General features: G+C 44.3%; 1 protein-coding gene across 1 annotated transcript in view; it reads left to right on the plus strand.

Annotated features, from left to right (window-relative positions):
- Positions 1-17,904, plus strand: part of LOC138978306 (ventricular zone-expressed PH domain-containing protein homolog 1-like) — a 29,667-nt gene extending 11,763 nt beyond the window's left edge. The window contains exons 8-15 of the mRNA XM_070350999.1: positions 2,515-2,688; positions 3,162-3,270; positions 4,258-4,375; positions 4,908-5,047; positions 6,019-6,150; positions 6,800-6,949; positions 13,694-13,798; positions 14,559-17,904. Of these exons, the coding sequence (XP_070207100.1) occupies positions 2,515-2,688; positions 3,162-3,270; positions 4,258-4,375; positions 4,908-5,047; positions 6,019-6,150; positions 6,800-6,949; positions 13,694-13,798; positions 14,559-14,834 (1,204 nt within the window). The 3' untranslated portion in view covers positions 14,835-17,904. The remainder of the gene's footprint in view (positions 1-2,514; positions 2,689-3,161; positions 3,271-4,257; positions 4,376-4,907; positions 5,048-6,018; positions 6,151-6,799; positions 6,950-13,693; positions 13,799-14,558) is intronic.
- Positions 17,905-24,078: the final 6,174 nt, after the last annotated feature.

A 24,078-nucleotide genomic window follows, 5' to 3' on the forward strand; every position in this document is an offset into this window, starting at 1 on the left:
TGAGACTTAGAATTTTTTCCTATCACACTCTGTTGTGTTTTTTAAGTAGAAATTCACCAATTAGCAAAGGCCACGAGATGCACACTGATATTATAGAAGTTATTCTTGCTTTTGCACTTGACAACCCCAAGGTTAATCACCTCCCAGAACTTAAAAGAAAGAGACAGATGGTATGGGTGTTGTGGATGCATGGCTGCAGGTGCAGGTGGATAACATGTTTTTAATCTGTTTAATTGTAATTTACTGCAGGCCATTCTTACTTACTCATGCGGTTACTGATATGAAACATACTACAGGAAAAACCAGAAGTTGTGATAGAATTTTTCATAATTTAGTCAGGTAATATTTGACATGTAAACTCTTAGACAGAATGTGATGTTGATGTTTTGTGAGCTACATGTGCATGTCATCTTATTTAAGAACTGCCAACTGTGATAATTGTTAACGGCTGTGCCACTCGACTCACAAATTATAATGATTAAAACTTTCTTTAAATTTCCTGGGACTTTTGCTCTGTGTGAGAAGTACATTGTGCATGTGAGTGAAACTCATTTATGATACTTTTTTTTCCCAGTGGACAGAATAATTTGAAATCCTGATCATGTTTTCACCTTTGAGACCTGTTTTAACCAATAATTCTTATTTTTCTTCTTTAAGAAAATGTGAGTTTCACTGTCATGCAAAATTGTACTTGTGTATCGATCTCCTTGTTTGTATTTACAAAACTGTTTTCTGTGTGTGTGTGTGTGTGTGTGTGTGTGTGTGTGTGTGTGTGTGTGTGTGTGTGTCTCTCTCTCTTTTTCAGGCATGGGAATTGTCTGCCGAAAGGCAAATTTTCACCGAATTTTTTTTTTCCGCCAAAAAAGCAAAAGTGTCCGCCGAAAAAATAAATGGGGGAGGCAAAAATGGTTCTAAAAACTGAATTTAATGGCAAACTTGGAGCTTATATGACACCAAATTGCACCATTTGGGTTCTTTGGAGAAAAAAAATTCCAGGGGGGCATGTCCCCGAACCCCGTTGCGCCGTCGACTTTGCCATTACTTACAAATTTTCAGCCTTTTTTACTTTTTTCAATTCCCATGCCTGCTCTCTCTCTCTCTCTCTCTCTCTCTCTCTCTCTCTCTCTCTCTCTCTCTCTCTCTCTCTCTCTCTCTCTCTCTCTCTCTCTCTCTCTCTCTCTCTCTCTCTCTCTCTCTCTCTCTCTCTCTCTCTCTCTCTCTCTCTCTCTCTTATTTGTACTTTGTGGGCAAAAGCCAAGAAATTATGACATTTGCTGGTTCTCAAATACTTTTTCTCCTACAGTGGAACCCCCTTTTTAAGACCTCTAAAAGTCTTAGAAAACCATGCAGGCCTCAAAAAGTAGGGTCTTAAAATGGAGGTAACTACACAGTGGTTATATATATATGAAGTCTTATATCGCGCGCGTATCTCCAGACTCGGACTCAAGGCGCAGGGATCTATTTATGCCGTGCGAGATGGAATTTTTTACACAATACATCACGCATTCACATCGACCAGCAGATCGCAGCCATTTCGGCGCATATCCTACTTTTCACAGCCTATTATTTCAAGTCACACGGGTATTTTGGTGGACATTTTTTATCTATGCCTATACAATTTTGCCAGGAAAGACCCTTTTGTCAATCGTGGGATCTTTAACGTGCACACCCCAATGTAGTGTACACGAAGAGACCTCGGTTTTTTGTCTCATCCGAAAGACTAGCACTTGAACCCACCACCTAGGTTAGGAAAGGGGGGAGAAAATTGCTAACGCCCTGACCCAGGGTCGAACTCGCAACCTCTCGCTTTCGAGCGCAAGTGCGTTACCACTCGGCCACCCAGTCCACTCGACCACCCAGTCCACCCGGCCACCCAGTCCACCCGGCCACCCAGTCCACCCGGCCACCCAGTCCACCCGGCCACCCAGTCCACTCGGCCACCCAGTCCACTCGGCCACCCAGTCCACTCGGCCACCCAGTCCACCCGGCCACCCAGTCCACTCGGCCACCCAGTCCACTCGGCCACCCAGTCCACTCGGCCACCCAGTCCACTCGGCCACCCAGTCCACTCGGCCACCCAGTCCACTCGGCCACCCAGGCCGAGTCACCCAGTCCACTCGGCCACCCAGTCCACTCGGCCACCCAGTCCACCCGGCCACCCAGTCCACCTGGCCACCCAGTCCACCCGGTCACCCGGCCACCCAGTCCACTCGGCCACCAGTCCACTCGGCCACCTAGTCCACTTGGCCACCCAGTCCACCCGGCCACCTAGTCCACCCGGCCACCCAGTCCACCCGGCCACCCAGTCCACCCGGCCACCCAGTCCACTCGGCCACCCAGTCCACAAGCAGTCAAAAGCGAGGTCTCTCAAAGGCGGGAAGGCTGAAATGGTTTTTTTAATCAATTAAAGGGTGTAAACCAATGTACCTATTTTCATGGTCGTAGATGCCAACAGTGTGTTAAAAACTGAAATAAGAAATTAAAATTTCCAAACCATGTCTGTTTTGTTTGCAGCCAAGGTGAGAAAGAAGTGCGATCTGTTTCAAGCCAGACGGAAGGGACCGTAACTATCATCACTGTTGGTAACCCTCCCAATGCTACACATCCCAGTGGCACCATCTCTGTCAAACACACACTTCTGCCACCTAGTGGTGGTGACAGTCAGCAGAGCCTGGGCAAAGCATCAAGGTTGGTAACTCGCAGTTGACGAATCATTTGTAGTTTTTGTACAAAAAAGAAACATTTAACACACAAACAAACAAAAAGTTTATACAAACTGTAAGTTTCTAGGGTAAGATTTTGTCTGTTTATATGTAAAAGTGTGTTATACAAGGGATTATGTGTCGTTGAGAATTTATGCTAACAGAAACGGACATGGCATTGCATGATGTTCAAGCCTGCCGTACTAAACTTTCTTATTTTTTTGCTTCTTTACCCAAAAAATTCTTTCCTTTTTCTTGTTTTATCATTTTTATTGCAGTTAACACAATAAAACTTAGTGTTTTCTTAATTTTGATTTGTTGTTTCCTCCTTTTTGTGATGCAGAGTAGATGGGTAGAAATTAACTTTTTCTTACCATTTATTTTTTTTGCACTGAACACAACAGCAGAGCCATAGCAGTCAAAAGGAGATGAATGCTAAACCGGCTGTTTTATTTTCAGTGGATCAACAGTACGTCTGGCCAGCGAGCGAGCAGGAAGCCCCACATCCACCCTTGTGTCAGAGAACACTTCCTACAGCGGTGGTGCTTTTCCAATGGGGCAAAATTCTGTAAGTGTCAAGTCTGATGTTTACTGTCACTATAAACACTGTTCAGGGATGTTAATTGTTACGATTTATTATTTTGTGCAAATTTGCAAAACTCCAGGCTCTAAAAGTTTTCGCAGTTCTCACAATTTTACGATAGTTGATGGTGTTACCTATCTACTGCCATGAAAATAGTTTGCAGGATCTGATAAATTAACGTAAAAGTTTTCTGCAATTTTATAAAATTTTTGCAGACTGCCAAAGCCGAATGACATCTCTGTCGTTACATGTGTCTTGCACTTCTAAGATGAGGTTTTGCATCAAGAGCGAAGAAAGTTTCATAATAATAACTGGATTGGGGTAGGGTGTAGTATAGGGAAAGCACAGGTGGGTCTAAAGGTGCACATCCATTTTGATGAGCGATGCGAATACACATGTCCATAGACAGGCGCAGTGGCGTGGTGGTAAGACGTCGGCCTCCTAATCGGGAGGTCGTGAGTTTGAATCCCGGTCGCTGCCGCCTGGTGGGTTAAGAGTGGAGATTTTTCCGATCTCCCAGGTCAACTTATGTGCAGACCTGCTAGTGACTTAACCCCCTCCGTGTGTACACGCAAGCACAAGACCAAGTGCGCACGGAAAAGATCCTGCAATCCATGTCAGAGTTCGGTGGGTCATGGAAACACGAAAATACCCAGCATGCCAACTCAACGAAAGCGGAGTGAAGCTGACTATGCTCTCAGAGTATAGTTTGGGGAACCCAAATGGGCAAACGAGCTCACACGTAACCAGACAATTCTGGAACGCTGAAGAAGAAGAAGAAGCATGTCCATAAAATAGCACATTGAGCAAGAAGAGGCCTTGAGAAGCCAAATAACTTGTCAGATAATGTCAACTTGGCTGATGAGAAAAATTCAGGAACATGCACAACTTCTTGGCCTTGACTTTTAGATGCATAGGATATCCAAGATGCCTAAGACTGTGTGTCAGAGTCTCTGACTGTTTTATTTGTAGGGGGAGCCAGGGAGAGATGGCGTGCAGCAGTTTTGTGAGAAACACCTGACCAAGATCAAAGGTTTCATCAACAAGTTGAATGCCAGTATTCCCCTGCCCATCAAGTGCAGCGTTGTCAGTGAGTATGAATATAAGTATACGCTGTTTTGATGGGCCAAAAACACATGCTTTTTTAAAAAAATGTTTAATGAATTGATTGATCTTTGTTTGTGAAATGGATTGAGCATTCTTTGTGAAATGAACAGATTATTGTTTTTAAATGAATTGGAGATTGTTTGTTAAATGAAGTAAGTAATTTTACAGCACATTTTTAAAATGTCATGAAAAAATGGGCAACAGTCAGTATAGCTTTGCCGTGAAAAAAGATTACTCAAAATGGTTGAGCGTGTGTACGTGACTTTGACAGTAGTCTTTCACACAAAAAACATTTTCCTTTGATTTGATTTTTTTCATGTTTCTTTTGACATTCCAATGAAAGTGAGTTTTTATTTTGTTTTCTCTTTTACGAACCTCCCTTGTAAAATAAATTCTCGTATTCTTAACCATCGTATGATGGCAAAACTGTCAATCCCTATGAACCTTCATGCCCAGCAAGAGGGGTTATACAGAGTTCAAAGCAAAGCAAAATAAAACATGTTCTGTTCTTTCAGATGGGAAGCACAAGCGCTACGTTCGCCTGTACTTTGTGTGCGGGAGGCAGAGCGGACAGTGTCTGTACAGTAACCAGCATTTCATCGTCAACACACGACTGCCAAAACTCTGGATTCACCTTATGTTCCTTTCTGTTCAGGTGTGTGTTGTGTCCATGCAAGTCTGTAGACCTATCTTTACACCCCCGGTATAGGGGTGTGTATAGGTTTCAGTCGATGTGTTTGTTTGTTTGTTTGTGTGTTTGTGTTCGCATATAGATCTCAAGAATGAACGGACCGATCGTCACCAAACTTGGTGAACAGGTTCTATACATTCCTGAGACGGTCCTTACAAAAATTGGGACCAGTCAAACACACGGTTAGGGAGTTATTGGTGGATTAAGATTCTACAAGGACTTATAGAGGGACATATTAATGGTCAAAGGGAAATAACCTTCTCAGTTGGTGGCAGTGAGAATGGTAAGGATGGGGGTGTTTTTCCTACCTCGGAGGAATTTCTTGTTTTAAGCAGTTTCCCCTTGTCCAACCGATGGGACCAACCAAAAATGGTTGCTATAGAAAGTTGGTCGCTTTGGAAATGTTAATTGTACAAATAAGGGGGATCTTTTGGGGAGGTACTGTCATCGAGAGCTGGTTGCCAGGACAGGTGTGACTTTGTTCTCAAAATAAGTACACGCCAAGCTTACGAATTCCCTTAATGGTTTTTAGGTTCATGCAAGTAAATCTTTCTATTATGCAGGCCAGCAAATCCAGCAACATCTGTCTAACTTAATTCTTCATGTTTCAAGAAGATGGTTGCCCCAAATACAGAAAAGACAAACTTAATTGATGCTGATATAAGTTTTAGTTAGTCTAGTTAGTTTACTTCATTCCACTGCTGTCTAACTACGAGATCCTTTACGTCCTCACAGGAACTTTTCCTATTAGGGACATGAGTTGGTGATATGCTAAAAGTGCTGCTGTCAGCCTTAAAAATTCTCTCTTAAACTGGCCTGCTGAACTGTCGTTAATGGTGTCTTGATTTATTTCTTTAACTTTTGGTAGGTTTATATTTGTAAATGTTGATGTCCTGTTTTTCAGTTTATATTTGTCGTGTTTGTCTGTTTTTCAGGCCAACGCATCAGCTGCCCTAAGTCAACGTGATACGGATGTGAGCTGCCTCAAGGCTTGCTGGGATGCTTTGAAAGGGGAGAGAAACAGCAGTTTTCTGACTGTGGTTACCTCCTCCTTTCCCACACAGAAAGTAAGAAACAGTGCCTTTTTGTGTGACACACGTTGTGGGCTGTTAACACTTTCTACCCCACCTATATTGACCAAGTTTTTTTTAGCCGAGACCAGCTGTGCTGCAGCAGGTCACTCAGAATTGTAGTTAGTTAGTTAGTTAGTTGTTGCTTTTTGGGTCCAGCGGACCATATAGGCCAAATCAGGACCCCCAGAATTGTAGTAACTGTGTAGAAACTGTGCATCAACACGATGGAATGCAGGCGTTAGATCGACGTTACAGGAAGCGACTGAAGTGACTGTGTGTACGGATATATCCATACCAGGTCAGATAGAGCCGTATATGAGTGGGTACGGATATATCTGTACCTGGGAGACAATGAGTTAATTAGTACAGTGGGCTGTTTATTTCCTCATCTGCAACAAAAAGATAAATGTTGGGTCAATACTGCTCTGAGACATAATACAACTTTAAATTCAGGGTTCTTAAAACTAGGGAACCACTGCATCTCCATACGGGTATTTTGTTTTCATTTTGTTTTTCATTTTATGTTTCTGGTAGTGGAATTGGTAAGAGATTGGAACTGTTACCGGACTTGCGTTGTAGAACAGTGATTTCTTAATATTAATAATGAAAAATTGAAGTTGAAATGTAAGTGTTGTCTGTTCAGGATCAGTTGGCGCTGCTGCATGAGCTTCACGAGGAGCGTTACTTTGACGTGTTTGAGTTCAATGCTGTCAGCACCCACTGGGCCTGCTTCATGTGCAACCACCCGGAGAAAGTGTCTTCGCTCATGCAGAACGGTCTGCCCGAAATTGAAGTGAGTTCAGGGTGTACAACACAGCAGAACTCCTAAAAAGAAAATCTGAGAAATCAGGTCTTAAAAAGGAGGGAGTCTTAAATTGGATGTAAACTTACAGATGTTATGAACAGAAAATCTGAGAAAGCTGGGTTTTTAGAAGGAGGGAGTCTTTGGTTGGGGTTCCGCTGTACCGTATTTGGTGTAAACAAACGATGGATATGATGTCATCAAAGACATTTATCAAAAAAGGGAGAGAAACAAATCTGGGGATATTATCTGGAAGAATTTGTATGTGAAATTTCATGAAGATCTGTTGAGTAGTTTTCTCTACACACACAGACACACCCACATACACCACCGCCCTTGTCTCCATTTCCAGTCTATGTTAAAGGCACAGTGCAGCTCACAGCCTTCGTTTTGCGTTTTTGTTGCAGCTGAGTGCATTTACAGTTCAAAAATCCTCCTATGGTAGTAATTAAATTACATATCTTACCCAACTCACATATAGCAATTAACCCATAGTTCAGTGCTGATATCGCTGTACGCGTCCCCTTAGCAACAAGGAAGACGCCTCTAAAAAAGAGTGACCGAGACCCGTAAGGGTATCCAAGTCAGCCCGTAAGGGAGGCTGCCTTCCATATGCGCGCGCATATGCCGCCATCTTGTCATTCTACTCTCAGCGCTCAGTGGAGCTGGTCGTGTTTGGTACGCTCCGGCTGTGTTTCAGCCTACTTGCTTGGTCTTCCAGACCTGGTTTGTGTTCCCCTTGGTGTCTTCTTGTCTCCGGACTTCGCATTTGCTGTTGAGGTGAGATCTTTCCATTTTTTACCTGAATTTTGGCGGCATTGTTGGCTTGTTTTCGGACTTACAAAATTTTTTCCAAATTTGTTTGTGAGTTGTTTTCATCATGGCCGACAATGCGGACGGGAAGAGGTCAACATCTAAACATGTAGCTGCTTCGCCCTCTCCTGTTAAGAAAAGTTCTAGAAGTTCTAGAAGTTCTAAAACGCACGGCGATACGCCCGTGTCTCTTTCGGGTTCAGAATCCAAAAAATGTAGTGATGTTGTTGTTGGCGTGCCCGGAGTTTCCGGTTCGTCTGCTAAACCTACGGAGAAGCCCTTGCTCGGGGTTAAGCATGTTGTAGGGGATGTCTCGCCTGTAGGTTCTGGGCTTGCATCTGCGGATTTTGCTTCTTTGCTTTTGACATTAAGCTCTCAGGTTTCGGCCTTAGCGGCTGAAGTTTCGTCAACTAAGGCGGAGATACGTGCGCTGCCGGCAGGTGTCGGGGGTACGTCGTCGCTGGCCAGTGTGCGTTTGCCTCCCTCTGCTACTGTTACGAGGGCGGACGTGCATGCGTCTCAGGATGGGATCTCTCAGGCTCCCGTGGGGTCTCCGGCCGGTGTCCGTTCTTCTTCACAAGGTATGTGCACTTCACGTGAGCGTTGTCTTGAGGGAGTAGCCTCGGGTCTAATCCCAGGTGAAAGTTCTGAAACATCGGCTGATATCCACCGCTTAGTCGGGGTGTCAGTGGGTGCTAAGGGCCCTGACAAGCGAACAGATGTTCCTATTCTTCCCGACTGTGGTCAGGTTGAAGGGCATCTGCTTCCGCCCAGGGGGCAGGAAGTTGGTGGTAGTATGGCTGGCTCTGGACTTGACTCTGTTAGTCAGTACGGGGACCAGCCTCCGGAGTGCATGGAAGGGCACGAAGGCTACCTGGATGACGGTGCCGCCTCTCAGGCTGAAGGTGCTGGATTCTTTTTGCCACGGCAGCTGCCAGATGCGGTGGCTCTGGCGGCTGGAGTGGCTTCGAAATATCTCGAGGAGGAGGTGGCGGTGAACAAATCTCAGTTTGTCCATCCTCCTTCTGCCTTAGGGGATTTCAGGAGTGCTAAGGAACCGAAAAGTTCGTTCCGATTCCGGGAGTCCCCCTCTGTGGCGGTCGAGATGTCGAAGGTTTTTGCGAAAGGTCGAGCTATGTCCGATGCCTTTCCGCTGTTGTCACAGCATGGGGAGGCGCCGGAGGTGGTGGGCCCCTGGTTGGCTAAAGCGGGTCAACACGTTCCTTGTTCTGCGCTCTCAAAGAGCTCTAAACTGTCGGTTCGTCCAGTCGCTCTACTTGACTCTTTTGCTTTGCCGAGATCAGTTCTACCGGTGACTCCGGAACTGCTTTCTCTGCGGGAGGACGGGTATGCCAGGGATAGAACAGTCCCTTACACGGAGTCTGCTCTTCAGGCTTTGGAGGAGACGGGTAGATCTCTGCTCGAGTTGGGTTCCGTCTCTAGTTCTCTCCAACGCTCTTTGTCTAGGTCTATCGCTTCATCGTTAGACCCGTTTGAGTTCCGTTACGACGCCTCCCAGGAGGATGTGACAACTCTGTTGGCGACGCTTGCCAGGGTCTCTCAGGAACAATTGAGCTTGTCAGCCAGGCTTTACGGGCATGCTGTGCATTCCCGCAGAACTGCCTTTTTGGCGGGTTCAAAGATCCGAGACAGGGGTACCATTGACAGACTTAAGGTATCTCCTTTTACGGAAGGGTCGCTGCTGGGTACTTCCTCTTTGGACACTTTGCAGAAGGAAACCCAGGACGCTAGGGATCTGGCTATTGCAAGGATTGCTCACCACGGCTTTCAGAAGGTTCAGAGCAAGCCTACCTCTCAGAGTAAGGCTCAGCCTTCTTCGTCTGGGGGGGGCAAGATGCAAAATCAGTCCACCTCTTTTCGGGGTAGGGGGCGAGGCGCGCCTTACCAGAAGAGAGGCTCCTTTGGGGGTTCTCGGGGGTCGGGGCACAAGCCTCACCCCCAATGAGGGTCTCCCGAGCCACTATTCCCAGTAACCCCCGCCTTGGTGGCGGCGGGTGGCCCCTCCAGGGCCTTGGCCGCCTGGACACGCCTGGTGTCCAGCCGGTGGATTTTGGGAATAGTGCGTTCGGGATTCCGTCTCCTCTGGGCAGAGGGGAAGGCACCTCTGTCCAGGATACCTCCGCCTTTCAGATATCCCGTGGACCCGGAAGCCAAGTCAGCCGTTCATGCGGAGGTGGCTTCCCTACTCCTGAAGGGTGCGATAGAGGAAGTTCGAGATCGAGAGTCCCTCGGCTTTTACGGCAGGCTGTTCGTGGTGCCCAAAGCCTCAGGGGCTTGGAGGCCTGTTTTGGACCTGTCCACCCTGAACAAATACCTACGGGTAGTCAAGTTTGTCATGGAGACTCCACTCTCTGTAAGGGAAGCTCTGCGTCCGGGAGATTGGGCCACGTCGGTGGATCTCACCGACGCATATTTTCATGTGCTCATGCATGTTCAAGACAGGAAATGGCTGCGCTTTCTGTGGGGCGAGAAAGTGTTTCAATTTCGGGCACTCCCCTTCGGGCTTTCCCTGGCCCCCTGGATCTTCACGCTGGTCGTTCGCCAGCTTTGCTCCCTTGTCAGACAAGAGGGGGTACGCCTACGGGCGTATTTAGACGATTGGTTGAATCTGCATCAGGACCAGTACATGTGCAGAACTCAGACTGCGAGGGTTCTCGACCTGGCGGCTCAGCTGGGCTTTACAGTCAATCTAGGGAAGTCAGAGTTAGAACCATCCCAGCGCTTCACTTACCTGGGCATGGATTTCGATACGGTGGAGTGGTTAGTCCGTCCCTCTCAAAAGAGGGTGGACAAGCTTCAGAACTTGGTTCGCTTGTTGATAGGAAAGAGTGTGTCCACGGCCCGGGAGTTGTCCTCCCTACTGGGGCAGATGGAATCGATGGCTCCCCTTGTGCCTCTAGGCAGGGTCCACAAGAGGCCGTTTCAGGCGGCTTTGAGGAGGCAGTGGGACCAAGCCTCTCAGGGCTGGAATGTTCGCATAGGACTGGGGAGTTGGTTCAGCAACACTACAAGTGTTTGGCTGCTCCCCTGGGTCTCTCAGGGTGTTCCGATCGTTCCTCCGGCGCCGGAGAACATTCTTGTTACAGATGCATCCATGACAGGCTGGGGTGCTCATCTGGCCGATCAGACAGCCTCCGGTCTGTGGGATCTCTCCCTAGCTCCTCAGCACATAAACGTGCTGGAGCTGGAGGCTGTGTCTCTGGGTTTACAGGCTTTCCTGCCGCTTCTGGGGGGCAGTCATGTTCAAGTCCACACGGACAATACGACTGTGGCCGCTTACATAAATCGGCAGGGGGGCACACGCTCGCAGAAGCTGTCGGAGAGCGCTTGCCGTCTGTTGGTTTGGTGCAGCTCGCACAACATACTTCTCTCAGCGAAGTACCTGAAGGGCACGCTCAATGTTTTGGCGGATGCCCTCAGTCGGGGGGACAAGGTTCTGCATTCAGAATGGACCCTCTCCCACCAGGCGTTGGATCGTCTTTGGGTTCAAGTAGACAAGCCTTGCATAGATCTGTTTGCAACGAGATTCTCCACCAGGCTTCCCCTTTTCGTCTCACCGTTCCCGGACCCTCTGGCGTGGGCGGTGAACGCGTTGGATCTGGATTGGTCAAATCTGCAGGCTTACGCTTTTCCTCCGTTTTGCCTGCTAGGGAAGGTGGTAAGGAAAGTGGATCTGGAAAAACCAGCGCTGGTGCTGGTTGCTCCTCTTTGGCCCAGCCAGCACTGGTATCCGGACCTTCTGCGGCTGGCAGTGCGCCCACCCATTCCTCTAGGCGTTCGAAGGGGCGACCTGTTACAGCCCAGGTCAGGGGTCCCGCACGAGAATCCGCAAGCGTTGCAGCTTCACGGCTGGATTCTGTCAGAATCGCTCTGCGTCGTGCCGGGGCCTCGGCCACAACTCTGAAACTGGTACAGAAAGCACACAGAGACTCAACTAGCTCCGTGTACTCTTCTCATTGGGCTGCATGGGCCAAGTGGTGCTCTGAGAATAAGGTTCAACATCTTTCCCCAAGGTCCATGGAGGTAGCCAACCACCTCTCTTGGTTGGCTAGTAGGGGGGTCTCTCCTTCGTCACTGCGAGTTAGAAGGTCTGCGATTTCTTCCACTCTTAGACAGCTCGGTCGCAAGATCAATCTTGACGGTGTCATTTCAAGCGTGCTTAAGGGAGCTGCCCTTGACGCAGCGCTCTCAAGATCACAGCTCCCTGCCTGGGATCTGTTTGTGGTTCTCCGTTTCCTTGCATCGGAGGACTTTGAGCCTCTCCGGTTGGCTAGTTTACCTAATTTGACGAGAAAAACTCTGTTTTTGGTCTTGCTTGCCACGGCTAGGAGGGGTAGCGAGGTGCACGCACTTTCTGGTCTCGCTAAAGATATTTCCCTGGAGAGGGATGGCTCCTACTCTTTGAGATTTACGTCTAATTTTCTCGCTAAAAATCAAAAGCCCGGTCAGGCTTCGCCTTGCATTCGTATTCCACCCTTGAGCGATATACTCGCTCCTGGAGACCCCGATCTGTCAAATTGTCCTGTCAGGGCGTTAAGCAGCTACCTGTCTAGGTCTTCGCCGATTCGCTCGGAAACTCAGAAATTATTGTTTATATCCCTCAACACTGTGCGGGCGAAGGATATCTCGAAGGTCACCTTGACTAAATGGGTTTCACTGACCATTAAGCAAGCGTATGGATGGTGGCAACGCCAGTCTGGCGAGGTCAGGGCGGTGCTTCCTCTTACGTCAGCCAGGACGCACGAAGCGAGGGCTTGGGCGTCTTCTGTGGCCGTGCTTCGCCCAGGGCGCCTATCAGAGGTCCTGGCGGCGGCTTATTGGAAATCTGAGGACGTGTTCATCAATTTTTATTTGAGAGACATTGCGGCAAGGCGGCAAGATGGCAGTGCGGCTTTGCCTGCTCTCGTGGCTGCAGGGCAGGTCCTGCGGTCTTAAGTTGGTAAGTACCCTCCTCCTATAGTAGCAATCTGCTATATGTGAGTTGGGTAAGATATGTAATTTAATTAAAAATTTTAATAATAAATTTTCATTTGATTAATATACTTACCCAACTCACATCGTTTATTCCCTCCCGCCTCCCCGCTGTGGGGGGTATGGGGGTCTAAAAAAGTAGTGAGTTGGGCTTCGTGTAGAATGACAAGATGGCGGCATATGCGCGCGCATATGGAAGGCAGCCTCCCTTACGGGCTGACTTGGATACCCTTACGGGTCTCGGTCACTCTTTTTTAGAGGCGTCTTCCTTGTTGCTAAGGGGACGCGTACAGCGATATCAGCACTGAACTATGGGTTAATTGCTATATGTGAGTTGGGTAAGTATATTAATCAAATGAAAATTTATTATTAAAATTTTTAAAACAAACCCAAAACTACCCAACGACGACATCTGTGAAGCTCGACAGTTTCTTGTTCACGCGAGTGCATAAATTAACCTAGTTATTACATTGGTGTTTGGTCGGAGTTCGATTCAACTGAGTGATTCCGACCTCCATTTTGTTTTACACAAACTCATGATGACGTCTGACATAGTTTGCTAGTGACTGTCTTTTTGTGCATGATGTGGTGAGCTACCTGATCTAAATTTCGATCCAAAAATAGGTCAAGACCAGCCGGGTCCAAGTACGAAATTAATTCGTAAAAAAATCGCAGTTCTTGACTCTTTGGGTGCAAGTCAATGAAACTTGGTAGTTCCTCTAACGGATAGCTGCCTGAGGTATGACTAAAAGCCCCAGGGGCTCCGTGCACCTGGATTTGACAAGTTCAGTACCTTTAAAACATTTAGTGAAAAATTGACGAAATGTAAACATGAGAGGTGGGTTTTCACACACACCTTTTTTATGTGATATGTACCTAGTTTTGTACAGCTGTATTGAAGATGTTAAAGTTTGGACATCTGCTTTTCAGGGTCAACTGAAGGAGAAGAAGGGTAAATGGAAAGTGTTCAAGAGATGGAAAACCCGATACTTCACCCTGTCAGGAGGTACCTTCACCTACAGCAAGAGTAATTCTGTAAGGACTCATCTTCACTTGCATTTGGTGTGATTCAAATTGTACGGAAGTGTGTTTTTGAATGTCAAAAGAGTGGAGTTTTTTTTTAAACCTAGCCAGCTGACCTCTGTGTCAAACAAACTTGTAATCAGGTTAACTCATTGTCTCCCAGGTATGGATATATCCGTACCCACTCATATGGCTCCATCTGACCGGGTACGGATATATCCACTCAGACTGTTAGCTTCAGTCGCTTCCTGTAACGTCCATCGAACGCCTGCATTCCAGCGTGTTGATACACAGTTACCACACAGTTACTACAATTCTGAGTGACCTGCTGCAGCACAGCTGGTCTCGGCTAAAAAAAACTTGGTCAACATAGGTGGGGTAGAAAGTGTTAAATCTTCATTTGCCACCCATGTGTAAAGACGGGAATTCTCTATTCTATAGTTGAAACTATGTACATTGTAGCTGAGTATCTGGCTGATTTGATTGGAGGTTGTGAAGTGAAAGGAGGAAGTAACTTTGTAAACTGAGAGCAACAAAAGATTTTTTTCTGGCAGCAAGAGATATTTTACTCTTTGGAAAATTGTCTCTGGTGTGGATTTTCCGCTTGGTATTTGAATTATAGACCTGTGTGTGAGAGTGTATGTGTGTGTGTGTGTGTGTGTGTGTGTGTGTGTGTGTGTGTGTGTGTGTGTGTGTGTGGTAATTTATGTGCTTCTTTTAGCAGCCCATTTCTGTAACATGCACAGTAACTTTGTGTTTACTTTATGCACAGCGGAAGGAAACGCTACCAGTCAGCAAGATCCAGAGCGTCAAAGCGGTGCGGAAAGGAATCCGCGACATCCCACGGGCATTTGAGATCTTCACTGACGACCAGACGTACGTGTTCAAAGCCAAAGGCCAGCAGAACGTGGAGCAGTGGGTGCAATGTCTTCACATCGCCGTGGTTCGATCCCACATGACAGGCACGCATGACCAGAGATCACTGTGGGGGAGTTCCTCTCTTCCGCCCCCTAGACGCGTCTCGCTGGTGGCTAACACAAAACTTTGACAGAGAAATCTGGTGCTTGGTCTTTGTTCATGATAACGTGATCAAGGCGACGGGTGAACATGATGGAAGCAGCTGAAGAGTGTGGTCAGGGCAGCTGAGGAATGTGATGTGAGCAGCTAGAAAATGTGATCGAAGCAGCTAGAAAATGTGATCGAAGCAGCTAGAAAATGTGATCGAAGCAGCTAGAAAATGTGATCGAAGCAGCTAGAAAATGTGATCGAAGCAGCTAGAAAATGTGATCGAAGCAGCTAGAAAACTTGATCGAAGCAGCTAGAAAACTTGATCGAAGCAGCTAGAAAACTTGATCGAAGCAGCTAGAAAACGTGATCAAAGCAGCTAGAAAATGTGATCGAAGCAGCTAGAAAATGTGATCGAAGCAGGTAGAAAATGTGATCAAAGCAGCTAGAAAACTTGATCAAAGCTGTTGGGGAAAACAATAACAGCAGCTGGAAAAGGTAGGTGGCAAATACAAAACTGTGAGAGAGAAATCTCATTCTCCTGTGTAGTTCATGAGGAGATGATCACAGCAGACTGTCTGTCAAGTCGAAGTGGTTTAGGTATCATTCATGATTTGCCAATGCAATGTGTTCATTTGGCAAAATTATGACAGAGAAGCTTTGTAATGCATGGAAACCTCATGCAGTGCTGCGGGCAGCTTCTTAGCGCGAGGAGAAGAGGCTTTTGCAAGACCGTTTAGTGGGCTACTCTCTTATGCCACAAAAGGAGGGCTTGTACCCTGAACCAGCCAAAAACTGAACTGATGGTGCTTCGGTCTTCTTCTTCTTGTCGATCACACCTTGGTGCTTCGGTCTGAATATGAGACTGATGTTTCTGTTACTGTCTGAATCAGAGAATCATGTTGAACGGTGCAGTTCTTAGGATGTAGATAAAACCCACAGAGGGAAGAAGATACACATGTATCAGGAAAACGAAGTACTGTGCAACCAGTTTCCAAGCATGTGTAGACTAGAATTAGAACTGGATGATACAATAAATCCAGCAAATATTTTTGTCTTTCCATATAACAGAGTTGGCTCAGCTTTTGGTGAATTTTGAAACAATCTTTGAGTTGTGTTGATGCTGCTAGACTGATACTTGCTCATAATTCTGAATGCAGGACTGCAGAACTGATTCAGCATGCTGCTCTGACCAAGTACCAAGAACATGTACTGCATCTCATTGTCTGAAATCGAAAAATATCAGGAGGCTTCACTAGCAAAAGACTTGGTTGCAGTTTAAGTGCCACAGTAAGACTATGCAGGAATCATTGAACCTGTCTTTAAATGCAGGGGATATGTGAGAATGTAAGGTACCGCTTCAAGACAGTAGTTTGTAGTCTTTATTGTGAAGAAAGCTCCTGGCCTCTTTGCTCCTGAAGGATCAATAGCATGAAGTAAAAGCATTTGTGAAGCAGATGTGTGGAAAAACTGTTCTAGTGCAAACAGGAATGTGACTGAGAAATTAAAGAGGACGTTGCGGTCTTGTCAAGTATTATGCACTATCTTCATCTGAAAGCAAATTCAATTTCATATTCAAATTTTTCTGCTGATATTTAGTGGTTTTAACGTCCTGTTCCAGAGCAACTTATGGGTGTTCTCTCATGTTTTAATTTTGCTTGACTCTGTGATTGTGATTTTGTGGTCAAGACACATGATATACCATTCCAGAGTATGATCTGAGAAATCATTTGGTTATTATTTCCAAAAGAGATGTGGATAGCTGTTTGTAGGTGGACCACACACACACACACACACACACACACACACACAGACACACACACACAGACACACACACACCCACACAGACACACACCCACACACACACACACAGACACACACACAGACACACACACACACACAGACACACACACCCACACACACACACACACACACACACACACACACACACACATACACACACACACACCCTCTTTTACTTTGGTGCAAAAGTCTGTTTGCATCTGTCTGAAAATAAAACTTGTTTTGGATTTAGATAAATGTCTGTTCATGAGCAACACCTATCTATACTCCCCGAAAGTGGCGTAATTAGCAGGCTGAATGGCGGGGTAAAAACTGTCATACACATAACAAAACACGAGTGAATGTGGAAGTTTCAGCCCATGAACGAAGAAGAAGAGAAGACAACACCAATACTTGCTGAGATGACCACACACGCACTGGTCCTACATATTTATTAATCCACACCGGATGCATTGGACAAGACAGATAATCTGTTTACAATATTGAATTATGTCCTGCACAAGATAAACCTGCACCAGAAATTTCTTACAAAAGTTTGAAATCATGCCAGTAGTATTACAACGTCATATGCAATATATTTAACAATATTTAAACATTTTTGATTTTTTTCAATAATCTTAGATTTCGCTAAAAAGTTATGTCAGATGATGAATGAACCATGGGGGAAAAAGTTATAGAAAAAAATAATTTTGTACTAAAGTGTTGTTCGTGGAAGGTACAGAGTGTTAGAATGCATTCTGCTGTTTAGCCTGTATGAAGTCAGAAGATGAATATGCATGTATAAGGAGGAGGAAGAAGGTTTCTAGATTTTGTTGTTACAAATAAATCCCAAACAAGTTTAAGTTTGATGAAATTTATCATTGACATTGCATCATCAATTTTACTATCAGAAAATATTGGCTGCAGGTTCAAAAATTCGTGAGTCAAAATGGTTCTTCCACGTAACATATATTTGCTGTTAAGGCCAAATAAAAACAACCCGACCGACCCTAATTTTCTCCTGCAACCCTAACATTTTTTTTTTCATTTCTCAAAAAAAACACCAACTTTTGGCACAATTTGGGAACCTTATCGAGACTTAAACAAAATGCCTCAACTAAATTTAAAAATAAAATTTAAAGATAAAAAAAAGGAAAAAAGGACGACCTACCGACTTTATCTTTTTTGGTCACGTTATCCTAAACCAACATATATTTTTGTTTGGCCTAACGCAGATTTTCTGTGAAAGAAACTTGTAGTTGAATTTTGGCATGAGGACTGCATGTGTGTGGAAGACTTGACTGCAAACATTTTACAAAGGAATGCGCGTGGGAAAGAAATTATTATCATCTGATTTTGAAGTTGGTAAATAATTTGTTTAATGCACTAAAAAAACACTGCCAAATTGTGTATTTTGAATATGCTTTGTTGTTAACAGTGAAGATTCTTTTATTTCTATTTGTTAAATGCTCTGTTAGTTAACATTGGTGATTTTATTTGATTTCCTATTGATTTTTTCCCCAGTTGTTTGATGTTGTTGGTGGATTCCATTTGTCTATTCTTTTTGAGGCTGTGACCATGAAATACGAGTATTAATGACTATAATGATTACAAGTACTGTTGTTATTGTTTTGTTTCCTTACTTTTGTCGTTTTTGTTAGTTTTTTGTGTGGGTTGTTTTTGGTTTTGTGGTACACTTATTTATTTGAAAGTCAAAGGATATATAATACGGTATATGAGATTACTATTCCAGTGCTTGAGCTGTTAGTGAACATTCTGTTGTGAAGCTTTTGCAGTTTTGTGTATACAGTTTCAGGTTTGTGCAACTGAATGCTGCATTGCCAAAATGTGAGACATGTATATTGCATTTATATAAAATACTAAATTGTATGTCCTTTCCCTTGAGTTAGTTTGCTTGGCGATGGGGGGAGGGGGGGGGGTTCGGTTGTCACATTCCAAACAACAGTGACAAGGTTGGTTGGCATTCATTAAAGTATAAGGACATTACTTTTTGTAAGAAAATCGTTTTCGTTTCTTTATGGAGACAGTACAGTCTGTCCTTGCTTGCAAAGGGTTAGATGTACTTGTAATGTGATACATGTAAAATTAATGAGCTTGCTTCATCATGGTAACTCCTAATGAAGGACTTAAGTACCGTATTTGACGGATTACAAGACACACCGTTTTATAAGCTGCACCCCCGACTTTTAACAAAAAAATTGGGACGAGCCACGTATAGGCCGCGTCACTATATTAGCCGCCGTCGAAAAAAATATAATCAGATCGTGTCAATCAATCAAAACAACCAGGCAAACGAAAGTACGGTATTTGGCGAAATCGGCTCCGAGAATAAACAAGTGAAACAAAGAAGAAAAGTGAAAAAGTTTGAAGAAAAATATCACACACACAATTTGTAACCAACACACACATGTAGTCCCGCCCGGAATAAGCTTTTTTGGGATGATTTACGACTTTTGCATACATTTCGAGCAGACGGAAACACAACATGGCGGCTCTCGCTCCTCCAACTATCGCGAGACACAAAAAAACTAAATCTCGCGCGCGCGAGATCCCGATACATCCGGTGTTTCTCTGTACGCTATCTTGTCACGACGACTTGTTGACAAACGAAGATTCGCGAAAGAAAGAGAAAAGCGCCGAGTCTTGAGTAGAGAGCTAATAAAGTACCGGTAATCGCTAATCGAGCGAAATGAAAATCCGCGGCGACTTCCATTAGGTGAATGCTATTCAAGTTTAGGTAACGTTTTAGCCGCATCTTTTTATAAGCCGCAATGCGATTTTTTTTGTTTAAAAAGTCGCGGCTTGTAGTCCGTCAAATACGGTACCTGGGACAAAAATGCACACTCCTTCATGTGGAAAAAATTTGGCTCAGAAATTGGCCAGGCTTTTACACGAGATAAGACCATGCCTCCACCTGGTCAAATACCAAAGAACAGCCTGGGTGGTCTCTGTGCACAGTGGCAACATTTTGATGAATACATTTAATAAAAGCCACTACTGGATTTTCCAGAAGTTAATTCATCAAAAATTCAAACTCACTGCAGCAAGCAGTCAGGGTGTTGGTTTTTTGACTCACATGCGAAGCAAAAGTGAGTCTATGTACTCACCCGAGTCGTCCGGCCGGCCGGCCGTCCGGCCGGAAAACTTTAACGTTGGATATTTCTTGGACACTATTCAGTCTATCAGTACCAAATTTGGCAAGATGGTGTATGATGACAAGGCCCCAAAAAACATACATAGCATCTTGACCTTGCTTCAAGGTCAAGGTCGCAGGGGCCATAAATGTTGTCTAAAAAAACAGCTATTTTTCACATTTTTCCCATTTTCTCTGAAGTTTTTGAGATTCAATACCTCACCTATATATGATATATAGGGCAAAGTAAGCCCCATCTTTTGATACCAGTTTGGTTTACCTTGCTTTAAGGTCAAGGTCACAGGAGCTCTTCAAAGTTGGATTGTATACATATTTTGAAGTGACCTTGACCCTGAACTATGGAAGATAACTGTTTCAAACTTAAAAATTATGTGGGGCACATGTTATGCTTTCATCATGAGACACATTTGGTCACATATGGTCAAGGTCACTTTGACCCTTATGAAATGTGACCAAAATAAGGTAGTGAACCACTAAAAGTGACCATATCTCATGGTAGAAAGAGCCAATAAGCACCATTGTACTTCCTATGTCTTGAATTAACAGCTTTGTGTTGCATGACCTTGGATGACCTTGACACATGTATTTTGGTAGGAAAAATGTGTAAAGCAGTTCTTAGTGTATGATGTCATTGCTAGGTTTAGTTATTTGACCTTGACTCTGAAGGTCAAGGTCATGTAAAGGTCAAGGTCAAGCGTGTGAGTCGTATGGGCTTTGCCCTTCTTGTTTATTTTTTTTATTTAGTGAGTATTTCTACGCAAATACCCTCCCAGAGGGGAGGCTCATGGCGTTTACAATATGCCGTGTGAGATGGAATTTTTTACACAATATATCACGCATTCACATCGGCCAGTAAATCTCAAGCGTGTTAGGCGAGTATATACTTTTCACGGCCTATTATTCCAAGTCACACGGGTATTTGGTGGACATTTTTTATATATGTCTATACAATTTTGCCAGGAAAGACCCTTTTGTCAATCGTGGGATCTTTAACGTGCACACCCCAGTGTAGTGTACACGGGACCTCGGTTTTTCGTCTCATCCGAAAGACTAGCACTTGAACCCACCACCTAGGTTAGGAATGGGGGGAGAAAATTGCGGCCTGACCCAGGCCTGAACACGCAACCTCTCGCTTCCGAGCGCAAGTGCGTTACCACTCGGCCACCCGGCCACTTTTCATATAAGTCCATCCAAGTAGAAGCTGGCTCGCTGGTCTTTTCCCATGTAAACGCCTGGCCAGATCTGAGACAGTGATCCAAACTGTTTACACGAGAAGGAGTGTGCCTTCAATGCTACTTTGTACATGTACACATAGTCAATTCCTATGCCAATGAATGCTAGATAGAACAACCACAATTTTTTGTATGATCTGGGTGTTATTTTTTTCTTGGGTTAAGCTGTTTTAGCTTTGATGTCCTGTTCCTTGTACAATTTGGGATGTGCGCGTATTGCTTTATTGTTAAATATTTGTACATGTACCATAAAGCTATTGCTTATGCATACACACAATTTATATGTGCAAGTATCTGTGATTATAGCACTGTAACGTTTTGCAATGAGATATTTATTTATTTATATTTTGGTATGATTGTGACTCACATCAAATTTGCTGGATGGTAGGCTGAGGCTTATTATTTTCAAGAACTATAGTTGGTTGAATGATTTAAACACAAAGGGTTAGTAGCATAGACATGGAGGAGGCGAAGACATTGTGTGAAGACTGGGAGATTTTGGAAATTAAGCTGAGCTTAATTAATTAATTAAGTAATAAGTTTGTCTGAGTCTTCTGTTGCGCACGCTTGTTGGAAGATGTGTTCAGTTAACTTGTTTGTGCCAGATCGATGATTATTTTTCGCTTTGGGTTCTATCAGTTGTTGTTGCAGTGTTTGTGATTTTTGAAAATGCCACGCAATTTCTGGAAATAAACTCATTTTACAGCATAATGATACACAGTTTGGCCTTTCATGTTTTCTTCACTTTTGCACTTTTCACTTTGCAAGAAAAGATGTAAATTAAATAGGTGTAACCGAGTGCGGTAACACTACGATCACCTCGGGAGGCGAAGTGCAATCAAACAGGATTGAAAATGTTAGGGCCAATTTCTTAGCCCTATAAAAACTGTTATGCAAACCCGAAGGTTTCCATGAACATACAGACAATCGGAAACCACCAGACCCCATCACAAACAGAATTCCACAATCCACCGGTGTTGACTTAAAGGCCAACAACTCGGGTGCAGAGTCTGCTGTGAAAGGAGCGGGCAACAACCTCTTGATAACCACCACCTACCCTGCCCACCCAAAACGATCCCGAGGGATTTTTGCATTTAGTCAAGTTTTGACTACAATTTTTCCAGTAGACCAGGAATCGAGACGAGGGGGGTGTATGTATGTATGTGTTGTTATGTATTTATGTGTGTTTATGTGTATGTGTCTGTGTGGTGTGTGTGTGTTTATGTGTGCATGTTTGTGTGTGTGTGTCTGTGTCTGTGTGTGTGTGTCTGTGTGTGCGCACAGCGATTGCGAGAAAACTATACAACAGATTTATCTGAAACGTTGCATGTCAGTTCTTGTTTGCTTGTTCATTGTTTTGTTTGTCTGTTTGTTTGCTTGGTTTTTCTTTTGTTTTATGTTATTTCAGTAGGCCTACATATATTTTTTTCTGCACAACCCGGGCCGTCAGTCTAGGTAGGACACGAGATTGAGTGCAATCTGGTTTCCTACAGGAAAAGCACCTACAGGGAATGCACCCACTTTCGGTTGACTTAGACCCCTCCAGCGTTGGGTAGATGATAAACATAAAATCTACATTCTACTAAACAAATGAATACAGAATATATATTTATATCGAATACATGAGTAAAAGAAAGATTGATAGAAAAGCTACAGAAGAGAGAGAGAATGTGTGTGTGTGAGTGTTTATCTGTGTGTAACAAGTATTATTAACAAAAGCACATCAACATAGAAGTAAAGGATCAGATCAAAAAGGAAAAGGGGGTTGGGGAGGAGGGAGGCGAGAGATGGATGTAGAAAAGACAATGCCCTCGCTGACTGCCCTCGCACACACAACAAAGGCGTAGGGGGTTAGCGACGTGAGAGGTGACCGAGGCGCCATCGTTCGGCGCCATGGTGTCAGAGCCAATTCAATTCTACTGCGAGGAGAACAATGAGAAAGGACTGGACCATACTTATTTCCAAACCCTTTACAAAGGGAAAGAACAAATCCGATTTTAAAGTGTGAATCTTAACTCCACACAGTTTCAATACTAACTTAGATAATATATTCTGCTCTCTACGCCTTCTCTTCTTCTTCACTCTATAAACTTTTAAGAAGAAAATTGCATATGGAGAAAAGACAAATTATTCCTGTAGTCGCTTTTCTCCACATACGCTTATGAAAGGAATCTCTCTCCTGCTCTCTTTCTCTCTGGGCGAGGGCTGGTTGAAAAGAAGCTCGTTTATATTGCTTATGCCACAACCGGCCTAGTAAAATTTTATTTGATTTGATTTGATTTGATCTCTCTCTCTCTCTCTCTCTCTCTCTCTCTCTCTCTCTCTCTCTCTCTCTCTCTCTCTCTCTCTCTCTCTCTCTCTCTCTCTCACTTTCAATACACAAAAACCATGGTCGTGGATATATGTTATGATTAATAATTAAGACGGGGTTTTGTTTTCCTTTTTAGAAAAAAGAAAGTTACAGGTAAATCCCTTGTTATCGATATACAAACGCTTCCTGGATCTCTTGTTTTGTTGGCGCTGGATTGTTCAATAAATACTACCGTTCCAGCCTGCACCGTATAGCTTTCGGTTGGCTCACTTCGACTTCTGGGGAAACGAAAGAACATATGTACAGGGGTGCAGTCGGTTAACACGCGTCATTGGAGTCTTTATGTTCACAAGCTCACATAAAGGGAATTTATGCAACACACTAAGACCAGACCAAAGTTGAGATTGAAATGGGCTCTTTATTTAATAAAGCGCCAGTGTATTCCCTTTGTATAAACCGGTTGGGTTGGTTTTGGTTTTGCGAATCAAATAGAACTTTGGAACGCTTCTGCATCGATCTGCTGCACTGACATTGTTGTTGATTTTACACCCTTGATTCCAATAAGGAGAGTGTTTTTATAATCTTGCATGTAACAGGTATGTTTATTTTGCTCTTGTTTGTGCTTTATGATCAAATGCTACTGAGTGAAATCTATATGGATTGTACCGACCATGGCCCACAAACTGACAAACGGTCAGAATGAAATATGTAGAGTACAACGACTATTTGTGTATTTTGTTCACTTCAGACTAAAACTAAAGATATTGAGGTGCACAAAAATTAAAAA

This window comes from Littorina saxatilis, linkage group LG10, assembly GCF_037325665.1.
Source record: "Littorina saxatilis isolate snail1 linkage group LG10, US_GU_Lsax_2.0, whole genome shotgun sequence".
Taxonomy (NCBI): domain Eukaryota; kingdom Metazoa; phylum Mollusca; class Gastropoda; order Littorinimorpha; family Littorinidae; genus Littorina; species Littorina saxatilis.